General features: G+C 46.2%; 1 protein-coding gene across 4 annotated transcripts in view; it reads left to right on the top strand.

The window, feature by feature from the left end:
- The window catches only part of Myh11 (myosin heavy chain 11), a 96751-nt gene that overhangs the window by 55623 nt on the left and 25309 nt on the right, over window positions 1-15819 (top strand). For all 4 annotated transcript variants that reach the window (XM_034504857.2, XM_076937473.1, XM_034504859.2 and 1 more), the window contains 12 exons: window positions 1042-1160; window positions 1856-2008; window positions 2818-2991; window positions 4674-4847; window positions 5958-6072; window positions 7944-8137; window positions 10658-10779; window positions 10873-10942; window positions 11088-11248; window positions 13020-13128; window positions 14903-15034; window positions 15120-15326. In XM_034504857.2, coding sequence (XP_034360748.1) covers window positions 1042-1160; window positions 1856-2008; window positions 2818-2991; window positions 4674-4847; window positions 5958-6072; window positions 7944-8137; window positions 10658-10779; window positions 10873-10942; window positions 11088-11248; window positions 13020-13128; window positions 14903-15034; window positions 15120-15326 — 1730 coding nt within the window. The remainder of the gene's footprint in view (window positions 1-1041; window positions 1161-1855; window positions 2009-2817; window positions 2992-4673; window positions 4848-5957; window positions 6073-7943; window positions 8138-10657; window positions 10780-10872; window positions 10943-11087; window positions 11249-13019; window positions 13129-14902; window positions 15035-15119; window positions 15327-15819) is intronic.

Raw genomic sequence — 15819 nt, 5'->3', positions numbered from 1 at the left:
TTCTACTATAAAGTGCTATTTCTCTGAAATTCTTATTTAACTCAGAACCCTGGTTCCCCTCCTCTGGATTTCCCACCACCAATTCTGGCCATCTTTATGGAAAATACTCAAAATTTTCTGTTTCTAAGAGGATCACCTGGCTCCCACCACTCTTAGTAGTAGCTAAATATCAGGTGTCTAGTTTTGGGGCCACCACAGACTATATATTATATCACTTTACAGCCCCACAGAGACCACGCTATTGGACATATATTGTGTAGTAACCCACCACCCCAAAATGTGGCACATGAATAGGTTTCAATTTGTCATGAGAATCCAGAGACATGAAGAGATAGCTTGTGAAGCAATGGAAGAACCCTAAACTTTAGTACTATCTGCACCCCCATATCCACATGTGATAAACAAATCTTTGTGTGTAGGAAGCAGCTGGTGGTGTGCTTCTGTGTGTTTTTGAAAATAAGTTTTTTTTTTTGTTTTTTTTTTTTTTTGGTTTTTTTTGGTTTTTTTCGAGACAGAGTTTCTTTGTGTAGCCCTGGCTGTCCTGGAACTCACTCTGTAGACCAGGCTGGCCTCGAACTCAGAAATCCGCCTGCCTCTGCCTCCCAAGTGCTGGGATTAAAGGCGTGCGCCACCACCGCCCGACTGAAAATAAGTTTTTAAATGCAAAAATATACAGTAATATAATGAGTCACATGTTTATGACCACAATAGACACATATGAATACATTTTAGTTTTCCTTTTTCTTCTTTTGTCTGAAGTTCTTTCTGTTTCTTTACCTGTTGTTTTTTGAGGCGGGGTCTCATATAGCCCATGCAGGGCTCAAACTCACTGGGCAGAGATGATCTTGCCCTTATTATGCTCCCTCCCGCCTCCATCTCCCACGTGTGGGCATGACAGATATGCACCACCACATGCGTGCACAAACATCTCTTTTTCTTTAAAGGGAATTGAACAGTAGAGATGACATCACTTGGTCCCAGGGGGCACCTGTTCTCTTTGGTGGCATAGCCTAAAATGCTTCTTTTCTCATACTCACGCAGCTGCTCAGAAGGTCTGCCACCTTGTGGGGATCAATGTAACAGACTTCACCAGAGCCATCCTGACTCCACGTATCAAAGTTGGACGGGATGTGGTGCAGAAAGCTCAGACCAAAGAGCAGGTAACAATGCTGTTGCTGTTTATGCTGCAAACCTTCTATCCATTTATCACTCACCCCATACACATGACCTCTACCTGTTCATCCATCTACCATCCATGCATCTGCCCACATGCCCGTCTATCCACCCACCCAGCTACCTGCTTACCCAGACATCATATACCCAATCATTTACCATCTACTTGTCTATCCAAACAGCAATCTAACAACCATCCATTCATTATCTACCATCCATTATCCACCCATCTACCTACCCATAAATCCATACATTGACTCAACTACCCATGCATATATTTACCCATTAACCACCCCTCTACAACCCACTCATCTTTCAGCCGTCCATCTACCATTCTTCTACCTACCCACCTGTCCCTAGATTCATCCATCTATTCATCCACCCCTATATCCTTCATCTGTCTAATGCTAAAATATCTGCATCCTATGCCAACTTTTTCGGACACTGCTAACCAAAAGCAGAGTCCTTCACACATCACTGACCTTAGAGGCCTGACTTGTGGAAATGGCTATATTTTTAAGAAGCAGGGCTGACAGCCTCTAATTGATTCTTAACCAGAACAGGCTCCACAGGATTCTCATGGATGGCATTTCATTACCTATCTAGTCATTCTTTAAGTCTGACCACTCTTCCTGGCACTTTTCTGCTGACAATACCCATGTTTCCTTCATTGCCCCTGCAGGCTGACTTTGCCATCGAGGCCTTAGCCAAGGCCACCTACGAGCGCCTTTTCCGATGGATTCTCAGCCGTGTGAATAAAGCCTTGGACAAGACCCATCGGCAGGGGGCCTCCTTCCTGGGCATTCTGGATATTGCTGGGTTTGAAATCTTTGAGGTATATGTGTGGTCTTGGTCATCTGGGATAGGGCTTTGAGATGTTGCTATTTTGTAGAAAGGCACACAGATAGGCACTATAGGTAGGAAGCCTTTTGGTAAGAGACAGAAATTCACTATTTATGTATTAGATTGTGTAAGTTGGCCAGTCAGCAAAGCTGGATGCAGCAGGCAGGACCTACCTGCTCTGTTTTCTACCACACTGGCTCCATCTCTGACAGCTCTCTCCTCATGGGGTGGAGAGAGTGCCAGGGCTCAAGATTTCTACTTAGCAATCTTATTAAAAAAAAAAAAAGAAAAAGAGCATCCAATTCTAAGAGCTTCAACCCAAATCTTGAAGTAGAAGTCACATTGTCACATTGGTCTCTGCTCACTTGAGCTAAGCCAATGGGTCACCTCTAAGTTGAGCACTGAGCTCAGGGTCTTTATTTCATGTAGTGTACACAGAGTGCCTGGGTCCCACTCCCATGAGTTGGAGGGAATTTCTCAGAGTAAGAGTCTGAGAGATGTATCAAAGAGATCCTCTGTGGGATCTCCCTGTCATTTGAGCCTAAGTTTCCCTCTCTATAAAATGGTGAAGAGAACATGCCTTATTATGGTTAGTCCATCTATGTGAAGGTAGAAAAAGTGAGGACCCTGTGGTATGGGAATGGGTTCCTTATGCCAGTCGTACTAGACTTTACATTGTGTGAGCTGAGTCTTGCTCCTCTCTGGATGCTGAGGTCCGAGTCATGGGGCTTCTTGCAGCTGAGCTCCTGCCTCACGAGCTCACCCAGCTCAGATGTCCTCCCTCTCCATGCATATGTGCAGGTAAACTCCTTCGAGCAGCTGTGCATCAACTACACCAACGAGAAGCTGCAGCAGCTCTTCAACCACACCATGTTCATCCTCGAGCAGGAAGAGTACCAGCGAGAGGGTATCGAGTGGAACTTCATTGACTTTGGTCTGGACCTGCAGCCTTGTATTGAGCTGATTGAGCGGCCGGTGAGGGGCTGGCACTGTGCGTGCATGGCCCATTTGTACACACCTAGTCAGAGAAGGCTTTCCATGTGAACAGTGCCTTTGGGCAAGTCCTGCAAGGCTGTAAATGAAGTCCTTGGAAACTAGGCCATGCTTTCTGTTAACCCATGTTTACAATCAAAATTTTTTTGTTTTGTTTTTTCTTTGGTTTTTTTTTTTGTTTGTTTGTTTGTTTTTACACCACCTTTCCCTCTTTTCGAGATAACTCACCTGGAACTCAGTATGTACACAGAGGCTAGCCTCTAACCCTAAGAGTCCTCCTGCCTCAGCCCCACAAGTTAGTCATGTTATTCCTCGGCAAAATAATTATTTTATCAATTCTAGGCTTGCAACCCAGGACCTTGCCCACATTAGGCAAGTGCTCTTTCATTTAAAGTTTAAAAATAGCTTTATTAGCTTATATTAATTTTTTTGAGATAGAGTCTATTGTAGCCCAGACTGGTCTCAAACTTACTATGTAGTGTAGGATGACTTTGAGCTTCTTATCTTCCTGCCTCCCACTCCCAAGTGCTGGGTTTGCAGGTATATACCCCCTTACTTGGTTGACACATGATTATGACAATCCTCCTGCCTCGGCCTTCCTGTGCTAGTATTAGGGTGCACCTCACCACGGTGCAATTCCACCAGTTTTTCTCTTCCTCTCCTCCATTCATTCATTCCCAAAGAGTCTGTGCTTTGTCCACTGATATATCTTAAACTTCTAGAACCATAGTAGGCTAATAGTCACCATGTGCTGGGCCTCTTCTTTCAGTGTTGGGGCTGTGACTATGAACAAGATGGGCATGGACCCTCACCCCCTGGAAGGACCAGTGGTGAAACCAACTGACACTCCTGGCAAGGCACTACGGAAACAATTAGGAAATGGTTCTAGGTGGTGGAGTCCTCAAAGTGGAGATAGTTCCCCCGGGGTGAATGATACATACCAACACCTTAATTTAGATCCTCTCAAACACAGAAAAGCTTTGCTGAAAGGGATCCTGGGTAAATTTATAAGGAAACAAAGCAACAGATTCATTTGAAATTATGTAATTCTGACTGGGTATGGTGTCTCACATCTATAATCCCAGCACTTAGGAGGCTGAAACAGGAGGATTGCTGCAGGTTTGTGTTAGCCGAATAGTGAGTTTTGGCAGCCTGGGATATAGTGTCTCAAAGTGTATATGGGAGCCTGGGGTACAAAATAAACCCAAAAAAACAGGCTCTAGGCCCTGAGTTCCATTCCCATTCAAGATGGGAGAGAAGAATGCAATCTTTGTGTATTGCCCAGTATGGATATCAGCAAGCACTGTGTCCTGTTAGTTCTTGCTTTCAGTCCCTCAAGCTGTCTATTGACAGAAGAGTAATGGTTTAACAGATTTGACATGGAAGAAAGAGGGTATGGATTTACCTTAGATATAAGCAAAATACAGCAACAATGCCAGGAGGACTCCTGTGTGTGACCTCTCATGTAGTTCAGCCTGGCTTTGAACTTGTTTGTAACTGAGTTAGCATTGAACTGATTCTCCTTGCCTCTGCCTCCCACAAGTCAAGGCTTCAGTCCTACGCCACCACACTTGACAATATGTGTGGAATGTGTTTGATTGGCCCTTCCTGGTGAGCCTGGGGTTCTCCTGCCTGGTGGTGACCTTGCCTTTCTATGTCCCCAGAACAACCCTCCCGGTGTGCTGGCCCTGCTGGATGAAGAATGCTGGTTCCCCAAAGCTACAGACAAGTCTTTTGTGGAGAAGCTGTGCTCAGAGCAGGGCAACCACCCCAAATTTCAGAAGCCCAAGCAGCTAAAGGACAAAACAGAGTTCTCCATCATCCACTATGCTGGAAAGGTATTGATTAGGGGCTCTTGAGGAATGCTTTGTCTCAAAGGAATTGGGAGGGTGTTCACCTCAAGGGTGCTTTGGCAGTGGCTGTGTCCTCCAAACACTTGTAGCAAGGTGGTTCTCAGTTAGGGGCTCTGTACAATTTGTCTAAGCGACTGTCAGGAGTGGAAGTGACCATCTCTGACATATGTCAACTGTGCTGACCAGACTCTTTTTCCCTGGAAAGACTCCAAATACTTCTTCTTGCTTCATGGCAAACCCAACAGGCAAGGCCCCTGGAGTGAGGGCACCAATGAGTCTTCTGTAGATTCACAGGAATCCCTGACATTACCACTGTGTTTCATCTGAGGGAACTGTGCTAGCTGACACCATCATTGTTGTGATCATCACCATTGTCACTATCATCTTGGATATTAGTGTGTCCTGAACAGCATAGAAACGCTACAGCTCACCTCTGCTGGCACCACACAAACATGGCACACAGATACATGCAGGCAAAACATCCACACTTATAAGATAAAAAAATATTTTAAAAAGAAAAGCCATAGCTTGTTCTGGCATGCAGAACTAGTTTCCTTAGGCTGCTTTTGGTCAAGGTGTTTCACATAGCAATAGAAAACAAACTAGAGTATATACCCTGCTTGACATCCCAAGGTCAATCCCCAGTGCTACAATGAGCTGCAGTACAGTACAGCCTTAGCTATAAGAATCCTGTTTATCAGACAGTGGGGGAAGCCCTGTGCTCAATTTAAGAATGAGGATTCTTGTCAAACTGCCCAGGCGTAGGGGAGATACAGGGTATCTAAGATGGCTTTTGTCACCATTAGCTTCCTTGGCCATTTCTGGGGCTAAGTTTGAGACTCTGGCAGAAGGTGGCATCTCTGAGACCGTGGAACAGTAAGAGGTTTTTCTGGCACTAGCTTCCACAGGTGGATGCCCTGTATGGCATCCGTATAGGATCCCTGAAGATTCTGACCTTCTGGTTTCTTCCTTGATATGGGTGGCTCTCTCAAAAATGTCATTTCTCATTTGATGTCTACAAGTGTGAGAGGAATGTGGGAGGATTTGGGCTTTGCAGTAAGTTTCTGAGCCTGATGGCAGGGTGGCTTTTGGCAGGTGGACTATAATGCAAGTGCCTGGCTGACCAAGAACATGGACCCACTAAATGACAATGTGACGTCACTCCTCAATGCCTCTTCAGACAAGTTTGTGGCTGACCTGTGGAAGGATGGTAAGTCCCTCCTATCCTGACACAGCTTTATGCCAGAAGACTGAACACCTCAGACCTACTTATTGTTTTATACATCTTCATAGAAAGTAAGAGCTTATCCTTAGCTGAGTGGGAGTGACTGTGAATGGAGAACACAGATTCAGGACATTTCAAATGGCATGTCTCAATGTGGAAATGGTTTCATTATATTTTAATGTCCCATAACAAAAGGAAGTCATAAATCAAGGCAATCTTTTAAGGACTCTGGTGGGGACCTAACAATATTTTTAGCTTTGGGGCCAACGGAAGTTGGGGGTCTGTTAAGACAGCCTCAAAGGTTTCATAGGATAGTCAGATTTATATTAGGTCGGGCATGGATGGAGACAGTAAATGGCCATTAGTATCTGAAGATAGCCCAAGATGATTTGGCTCGGAATCTGCACCATTCCAACTCTCCATCAGCACTAATCTGTCAGCCTTGTAGAATCTTTAACATGGATCTGCCCCTTTTTTCTGGAAAATTCAGTTCATAGCCTCTTCTTAAACAAGGGACACTAAGCATCCCCACCCTATTCTGGACTCACCAAAAAAAGTCCCGTTTCACGGCCCTGAAAATGGTATAACTGGGCATGATGAAGCAGTCCCCTTCTGAAGTCAAAAGGACACACGTCGCAGACTCTTCTTGTCTCTGCCATGTATCAGTATGACCTCGAGCATGTTGACTAACTTTGTTGAGCCTGGATATCTTCATTTGTAAACGGGGTCAATACCATGTCTCACTTGCCATAGGAATTGTGTGAGGTTGGCTCTCACCAGTGGTTCTCAGCCTTGCACCAGGGCCTCCCTATTAAATCACAGGCTGGGACACATAGGATGCTCTGGCTCCATCTAGTGCTGCATCTCCTGGGCACAGTAGCAGCACCTACTGGACTCTTAGAGCTTCTCATTCTGTCCCAGAGAAAGCACAGGAAGACTATGGCTATGCGTCTGGGCACCTGCCCAAAGCAGAAGCTCCCTGTGCTAATATTACCCACTAATACCTAGTCTATCAAGCACTTACCAGTCCTCCTCAGAGCAACTGCTGTGTCCTCTAACTAGAATGTCCTTTCATTGGATACCTATGTCTGCATGGACAGATGGTGGGCCACCATACCTCCTCCTTCTCTGTAAATTCTCAGAGATCAGCTTCTCAGGCACACTCCTCATCACGCTGTTGAAGGAAGGTCCTTCTCCTTCCTTTTCCTCTTGTTCCATTCTTTTTCTTTTCCCTCTTCCCACTCCTTCCTTCTCCCCCTCCCTCTATCCTTGATTTTTCTAACCACAGCTCACCAACTGATATAAGAACACTTCACCGTCTGCCTCCTGTCAAAGATCAGTAACCTATGGGGAGAAATGGCCAGGGTCTTTGGTGAGTGCTTGGGGCCCATACACGGTTAGTTCTCAGAAAACTCCGGAGATAAAGGAAGTATTGAAGGCTACTGTGGAGCTGAGGGCTCTCTATGCCCCACATTGCGTCCTTAGGATAGTGCTACTGCTTTCATTGTTAAAAAAGGAAAACTGAACTTAGAACACGGTGCTAGGACCAGGCCAGTGAGTTAATACCAAGAATAAAACTGACTCCTTTGGTCTCTGTGACAAGAACAGAGGACATTGGCTTATCTTGCCACTCAGGTGCCCTCAAGGATGCCCAAACTGACACTACTTAGAGGCTCTTACCTCAGCTTAACTGACCTCCAGAGGGAAAGATTGGGAATGTTACCCAGATGGGATCTGTCGTCTCCCATAGAGTATCACCTGCACAAAATACCTCCCTTGATCGCCGTCTTCACAGCTCAGCTCTCTGGCTTGTGGCAGAGCCCAGAAGCTGATGTCACCCTTCGTGTACCCCACAGTGGACCGCATTGTGGGGCTGGACCAGATGGCCAAAATGACTGAAAGTTCACTGCCCAGTGCCTCCAAGACCAAAAAGGGCATGTTCCGCACCGTGGGCCAGCTCTACAAAGAGCAGTTGGGGAAGCTCATGACCACACTGCGCAACACCACGCCTAACTTTGTGCGCTGCATCATCCCCAACCACGAGAAGAGGGTGAGGCATATCCCAACTTGAGCCGCCTGCCTATGGAGTAGTGCTGGGGTGGGGGCTGGAGAGAGGAACCTGGGAGGCAATAAGGAATACCGATGAGGTGGACATGCAGAAAGAGAGGTCTGATAATGGTTCCTGCCCTGAGCACCCTCAAGGAAGGCCTACACCTACACATGTGGAAAGTTGTCTGGATTTGGACCTGCTCTCCATGCCTGAAAGCAAGGGAGAGCAAGGAAAGAAAGAAGGGATAAAGGGAGAGAGGGAACAAAGGAGGGAATCTTTCTAGAGAATGCTTGGCTAGTTAGAAGCATGGCGTGTGAGGCCACCAATCCTTCCATTCTTCCAGTAAATGTTTGTCAAGCTGCCATTTGTGACTGACAGTTGGAATACAGTGTTGAAGAAATCACTGGAAACACATTTGCTTGCCACAGTGGGAAGAGGATTGCTACAGCATATAGGAGAGAGAGGCCAGGGAACCTGAGGGACAGCTCAGCCTACAACAGAGAATTAGTAGGCCCGAAATGTCATTGATGCTAAGGTTATGGGAGACCACAGGGACCTTGACACACAGGCTAGAAGCACGATGGTAAATTAGGAAAAATAACAAAAAATCTTTGCTAGCTACCTCTGCCTCAAGAACTTTAAGCATGGGTAAACGGGCTAGGGAGAGAACTGAGTTGGCAAAGGCTCTTGCTGCCAAGGCTAATGACCTGAGTTCCATCCCTGAGACCCACATGGTAGAAGGAAAAACTGACCGCTGCAGGATGTCCCCTGACCTTCACATATATACTGTGGCATACCTGTGCCCACACCTATCCCCAAATACAACATAAATATAAATGTCATTTTAAAAGGTGTGTGTATCATCAACTTGGTGAAATGCATAGTGGGGTATGAGTATGCTTGGAGGTGTTTTAGGCCAAAATCTTGGGGTAAGGAAATGTATAGAGGTGAGAAATTAATTTTAGGCAAGAAAACTATAGCTAGGTAATTTTGTATTGTTTTTGTTTGTGTGCACGTGTGTGTACATGCCTGTGGATGTGGGGGTATACATACAGAGTGTACTGCAGAGCTTAGAAGACAAGTCCTGGTATCAGTCTTTAGGTACCTTCTATTTCTGTGTGGGGAAGCTTTCTTACTGGCCTGGAGCTTTATCATGTAGGACAGCTGAGCTGGTCTACCAGCTTTTCACATTCCTCCTGTCTCTGCCCTTCTTACAGTTCTAGGATTATAGGTCCACGCTGCTATGCCCAGCTTTATTACATGGGTTCTATGAATCTGAACCCAGAGTCTCATGCTTACAAGGCAGGCACTTTATGGAGTGAGGCATCCTCCCAGCCCTTTGTTTCATATTGATACATAAGTGTATGGAATAGAGGTGGGACTGTACCAGCTTGTGGAGCTAGAGACTGGCACCCTGTCTGTAGGAAACTCCTGAAGGAAGTTAAGCAGTAGATCATGATCAAATGAGTTAGAAGAGGCAGGCAGGGCTGCGGGGAGACAATCAGGTCAGAAGGTGTGGTTGTCTGGACAGTGGAGAGAGACATGGCCTTAAAAAGTAGTTTGGGGAGATGACTTAGCCATTTAAAGTGCTCGCCATACAAGTGGGACTTGGAACCTCAGAAACCCACATAAATACTAGAATCCTCAGACAGGGAATCCCCAGAATTCCAACTAAGAAACTAGTGGTACTACTGGCCTTTGAGTTTGAGTGAGTGAGTGAGTGAGTGAGTGAGTGAGTGAGTGAGTAAATGAGTAAATGCCTCAATGAATAAGAAAGAAGTGATCGAGAATGATTTCTGACGCCGGGCGGTGGTGGCACACGCCTTTAATCCCAGCACTTGGGAGGCAGAGGCAGGCAGATTTCTGAGTTCGAGGCCAGCCTGGTCTACAGAATGAGTTCCAGGATGAAAAACCAAAAAAAAAAAAAAAAAAAAAAAAAAAAGAAAAGAAAAAGAAAAAGAAAAAGAGAGAGAGAGAGAGAGAGAGAGAGAGAGAGAATGATTTCTGACACCAACTTTGTACATCCAAATGTGAACAAACACACTTGACTATACAGACATCACACAATGCACAACCACACACACATATCCACATCCACATACATCGCACACACACCACACATATCGTGTACACATACACATGCAAACATGTGTACTCTCATAGACATGCAAAACCATGAATGTATATAAATGTACACCACATCTGTTTTTGTTTTTATTTTATTTTTTAAAGAAACTTACTGGGAGAGACATGGGAGGAAAGAGCTAAGGGTGGTGATGGCTCAGAAGAAAGGGAGAGGGTAGTGAGGGAATAACAGCTTCAGCTTCTGGCCAGGGGTGCTGGCACCACCAAACACAATGGGGATTATGAGAAGAATAGGACCAAATTGTGGAAACCCAGAGATGGTAACAAGATACACTGTCCTTCAGCTAAACCCGGTTAAGACCCCACAGGCTGCCAGGTATGTTTTCTGGCAGGGCTTGCTGTCCCAGTGCTCACTGGTCTCCTCCATTCCCACAGTCTGGCAAGCTGGATGCGTTTCTCGTGCTGGAGCAGCTGCGGTGCAATGGTGTGTTGGAAGGCATCCGCATCTGCCGTCAGGGCTTCCCCAACAGGATCGTCTTCCAAGAGTTCCGGCAACGGTGAGCCTGCTGGGGTGGGGCAGTGTGGAGCTAGCCTTGGAGAGAGCACAGATGATGGAGATGTGTTGGCTGACTTCTGTCCTGTGTTTTAAGCTATGAGATCCTGGCAGCGAATGCCATCCCCAAAGGCTTCATGGATGGAAAGCAAGCCTGCATTCTCATGGTGAGCTTAAACCTGGACCCTCCCAGACATCCAACTGTGACCTTCCCGATGCGGGTCATATTGCCAGTTGCTGATCTGGGTGGGATGGTTACCACTGACTAAATGACCCAGTTGAAAATGGTGACTCTTCTTCCTCCCTTCTCAGATCAAAGCTCTTGAACTTGACCCCAACCTGTACAGAATTGGGCAGAGCAAAATCTTCTTCCGTACGGGGGTCCTGGCCCACCTAGAGGAGGAACGAGACCTGAAGATTACTGATGTCATCATGGCTTTCCAGGCGATGTGTCGTGGCTACCTGGCCAGAAAGTAAACACAGTTTCCTGTATCCCAAAACTTACTGCAAATGCATAGTAGAAACTTAAATCCAGAGAAAGGGATTTCCAGCCCTGTGTTGAGACTGTCTAATTCCAAGAAGTCATCTCTCTTAAGATGTGTCCTTAATCAACAGCTTCTGCCTGAGAGGAAAAGGTAGCTTCCAACTGAAATGCATATGTTGGTTATAGATGTAAGAAGGACAGAATAACAGCCAATGGGCTTGAGAGCTTTAGATATGGGTTGGGTTTTTTTAAATTTATTCTTTCATGTATTACATCCCTACCACAGTTTCCTCTCCCTCTTCTCCTCCCAGTCTCTCCCTGCTACCTGTTCTCCTCCTCATCCACTCCTCTTCCATTTCCCTTCAGAAAAGGGCAGGCCTCCCAGGGATATCAACCAAACATGGCATGTTGAGTTGCCTTAAGACTAGGCAGCTCCCCTCATATTATGGCTGGAGAGGTAACCCATCCAGTAGGAGGGGAATGCAAACCTGGGCTCTTATTCTCAATTTCTCATCTAATGTGCTCAGGTTTCTCCTGAGAGCAATCATTTCTACCTCAAGAAGTTGTTAAAGGGGAGTTAATGAAATGAAGTGTGGCTGGTTTTTATTTCAGAAGTCTTAGAGTTTCAGAGGAAAGACTCTGTGGCTGTGTCTCTAGCCCCATGTCCAAATAGGATTTACTACTAAACTAGGACTTCAGAAGACTCAGAGATCTGTCTGTCCTGCTTGGTGGCTAGGTGAAGGTTCAGGTTCATCAAAGAAAGACACCCAGAGAGATCCCCCAGGGTGCTAGCACCTGGAGTGTGTGCTATCATCAAGAATAGCCCACACCACATCTGAAGAACCCTAATTGGGTCAAGCTGATTATCAGAGACTCCATATGGTTAAGGCCAGAAATTGGGGCACACTTAGCATAACAGCAGACCTAATTTGTTAAATGTTATAATTAAGTTCTCTGTTGTCACCATTACTATTCTCAAAATAATTAATCTTCCTAATAATAATGGCTATTCTTAAATGTCCCCACAGCCAATGCGGCAGCTACCATGGTGTAATGGGTTTACAGTCGCCATTCTCTATTTCTCTCCTCTCCTCTCCTCTCCTCTCCTCTCCTCTCCTCTCCTCTCCTCTCCTCTCCTCTCCTCTCCTCTCCTCCCCTCCCCTCCCCTCCCCTCCCCTCCCCTCTATTCTTTCTTTCTTTCTTTCTTTCTTTCTTTCTTTTCTTTTCTTTCTTTCTTGTTGTTACTGTTGTTTGTTTTTCAAGACAGGGTTTCTGTGTTTAGCCTTTGGTTGTTCTGGAACTAACTCTGTAGACCAGACTGGCCTAGAACCCACAGAGATCCACCTGCCTCTGCCTCCTGAGTGCCAGAATTAAGGCCTGCGCCACCACAGCCAGCTCATTCTATAATTTAGAAGCCCTTAAGAAATATAGTGCTGGCTTGAGTTGAGGTTTGAGATTTCTGAAATACTACCAAGAAATAAATAGGTCTGTCAGAACTCAACTGGCACCACTATGTTTCTGCGGGGATTCTTCTGACCCCTGCAGAAACATAGCTTACAACTTTTCCTTAGATATCATTTCTAGCTTTGATTCCAAGTATTTGCAAGTTTCGCTTGCCTGCTGAGAAAGGCTCTGGGAGGTAGGCTTGATTTCCCAAGAACATGCTGGTACTCCTGCTCGGAAAGATCTGTCTAAATGCAGGAACTGACAGCATGAGCCGTGAGGGAAGCTCCTCATGGCTCCCTGCCTCACTTCCCCAGGGCCTTTACCAAGAGGCAGCAACAGCTGACAGCCATGAAGGTGATCCAGAGGAACTGCGCTGCCTACCTGAAGCTCCGCAACTGGCAATGGTGGAGGCTCTTCACTAAAGTGAGTGATTGGCCCTACGCCTTCCAGACCGCCTCCACTTCCCTGACCTCCACTTTCACAGCCCCAAGCCCTACTTGGATCTAGATGTGGGAATGGAGGTGCTCCAGAGTGGCTCTGAATCTGAGACCTGAAGTCGGACCTCACATGCAGACCTGTGAAGTTCTACCCCTTTGGTGGGGTTACAGTCATGACTTAAGGCAGATCAAAGTGTTTCTGTCACCTCGAAAATCCATCTTATCACTCTAGTGCAGAAACCCACTTCCCTCTGACAAGCACACTTCTGCCCTCCCTTCGGAACCTCCATTGTTTCAAGATTTAAATGGAGTCCTGTGCCATAGTGCCTTTTAGGATTGGTGTTTTTGCTCAGAATGATTAAGTAGGAAGCCCACACTTGTTGTTTGAATTGGTAGTTCATTTTATTCCTTGCAGCTTGCAGAGCCTCTGGGTACCACTGGCCCATCACTGGCTGCAAACTTACAAATCTCCCTTCTATGACCTTGAGTGTGTAAGTTCTTCCCCTGAGAAAGTACTTACTGAGTACCTGCTGTATGCCAGGTATATGCTACAGCATACATGGTCTCTGGCTCCATGGATATGCCAGCCAACTAGAGAAGCAGGCGATAATGAAGAGACAGATAATGGCAAATCCTGCTAAATGTGCAAAGGCAGGCAGCCATGGAGTCCATTGGCAGAGGCTCTGGGTTCCAGACAAGCTGGGAAAGAAGCCTGAGGGGAATCTGCTCTCTGCAAATGTTCCCACGAACCCACATTCCAAGGAACTCACCTGAGAAAACCATCTTCCACAATGGAAAGCAGGATTCCAGGGCACCCTCCACAGCTGCATGACCGTGGCTGCATTTCCTCAGCAGAGTCATTGGTTCAGTTGTTTATGGGGATAGTGGTGGGGGACCAACTAGTAAAAACAATGCCTCTCTAAGACCAAAGTTGTAAACCGTGAGCTAAGAAACTTGTGATTTTTAAATGGTGAAACAGAAAAACTATGCATTCAGTTCAACACTTGCCTTCGTATTCTCTCTTTTGAGACAGAGTCTCTAGGTAGCTCTGGCTGGTCTAGAACTCCCCATGTAAATCAGGCTGATTCTGAGCCCACAGAGGTTCTTTTGCTTCTGTCCCCCAAGTGCTGGGATTAGAGGCACACACCACCATAGCTAACCTTCAAGACTGTTTTTAAACAGGAAAGTGAATGCATGGGATGCAGTATTCGGACAGTTACCGTAACTGTAAAACAGCGGTGAAGGATGAATAACCATCTCCAACTCCCTTGCTTCTTTCTCCTTTCATTTTGTTCTAATAAACTGGCCTAATGAGAGGCCTGTGGATTCAGGGTGTAGCTCAGTGGGAAAGCACACAGCCCTGGGTTCAATCCCCAGCACTGGACAAAAAACAAAAGGAAGAAAGGAAGGAAGAAAGGAAGGAAGGAAGGAAGGAAGGGAGGAAGAGAGGAAGAGAGGAAGAGAAAAGGAAACAATGTAAGGTCCCTCGCATTTGCCATGCTAATAGTTTGGGCTTAGCAATTCTGACTTGTGGAAGATATTCCTAGATACTGTTCTAGAGTATAAGCTATATCTCTGGTCTCTGCCTACTAATGCCAGTAGAATCTCCCATCCCAGTTTTGACATCTGATAATATTCCTGACATTGCCCAGTGTCACCTAGATGGGTGTTAGTAAAATCATCTGTGAACCAATCTAATATTTGATGAAAATGGCTTCCTTTAGCCAAAACACTAACAATGGCTATTTACATACATGTAGGTAAAGCCATTGCTCCAGGTGACACGGCAGGAGGAGGAGATGCAGGCCAAGGAGGAGGAGATGCAGAAGATCAAGGAGCGGCAGCAGAAGGCAGAGACTGAGCTGAAGGAACTGGAGCAGAAGCACACTCAGGTACAGACAGGTGTGCAGTGAGCCTTGGGAGCACAGCCAAGGGCTCAGCCCACCTCCTAATCCCGCATCTTCATCCTGCATGCAGCTGGCTGAGGAGAAGACTCTGCTGCAGGAGCAGTTGCAGGCAGAGACAGAGCTGTATGCCGAGGCTGAGGAGATGAGAGTCCGGTTGGCAGCTAAGAAGCAGGAACTGGAGGAGATCCTGCATGAGATGGAGGCCCGCCTGGAGGAAGAGGAGGACCGGGGCCAACAACTACAGGCTGAGAGGAAGAAGATGGCTCAGCAGATGCTGGTAAGACATTGTAGGGGCAGCTTGTGGTGGGAATAGACTCACTAGATTCTCAGTGAAGGCATCTGGTGATAAAAACATGGCCCTGAAGATGGAAGATGGGTGGATTAAGGCTGAGAGAACAATCTGTCTCACACCACAGAACTAAGGCAGGAATTGAATCTAAGTGTCCAGAGCCTGCTGTCTACTGTCTTGTCTTCTGTATGCTGACCCCCTTCCTGGTAACAATTTGGTGTAAAGAATAATTGTGTCGGCTATTACACTGTAGCAGCTTGGATACAGCAGCTTCAAACAATCTATATTTACTTTAGTATTCAGCAACTGGGGAGAGGATTAGTTGAGTGGTTCTGGCTATGGACATTCATGGGGTTAGCAATTAAGACTCCAGCCAGGGCTAGTCATTCGAAGGGTCAATCAGGCTAGAAGACCTTTGTGCCCTATTCACATGGCTGTTAGCAGGAGGTGCCAGTTCCTCAGCCACTTAATCTGGCTGCTT

This window comes from Arvicanthis niloticus, chromosome 6 (genome assembly GCF_011762505.2).
Source record: "Arvicanthis niloticus isolate mArvNil1 chromosome 6, mArvNil1.pat.X, whole genome shotgun sequence".
NCBI classification, from domain to species: Eukaryota; Metazoa; Chordata; class Mammalia; order Rodentia; family Muridae; genus Arvicanthis; species Arvicanthis niloticus.
This window is presented reverse-complemented; position numbering and strand designations above follow the sequence as displayed.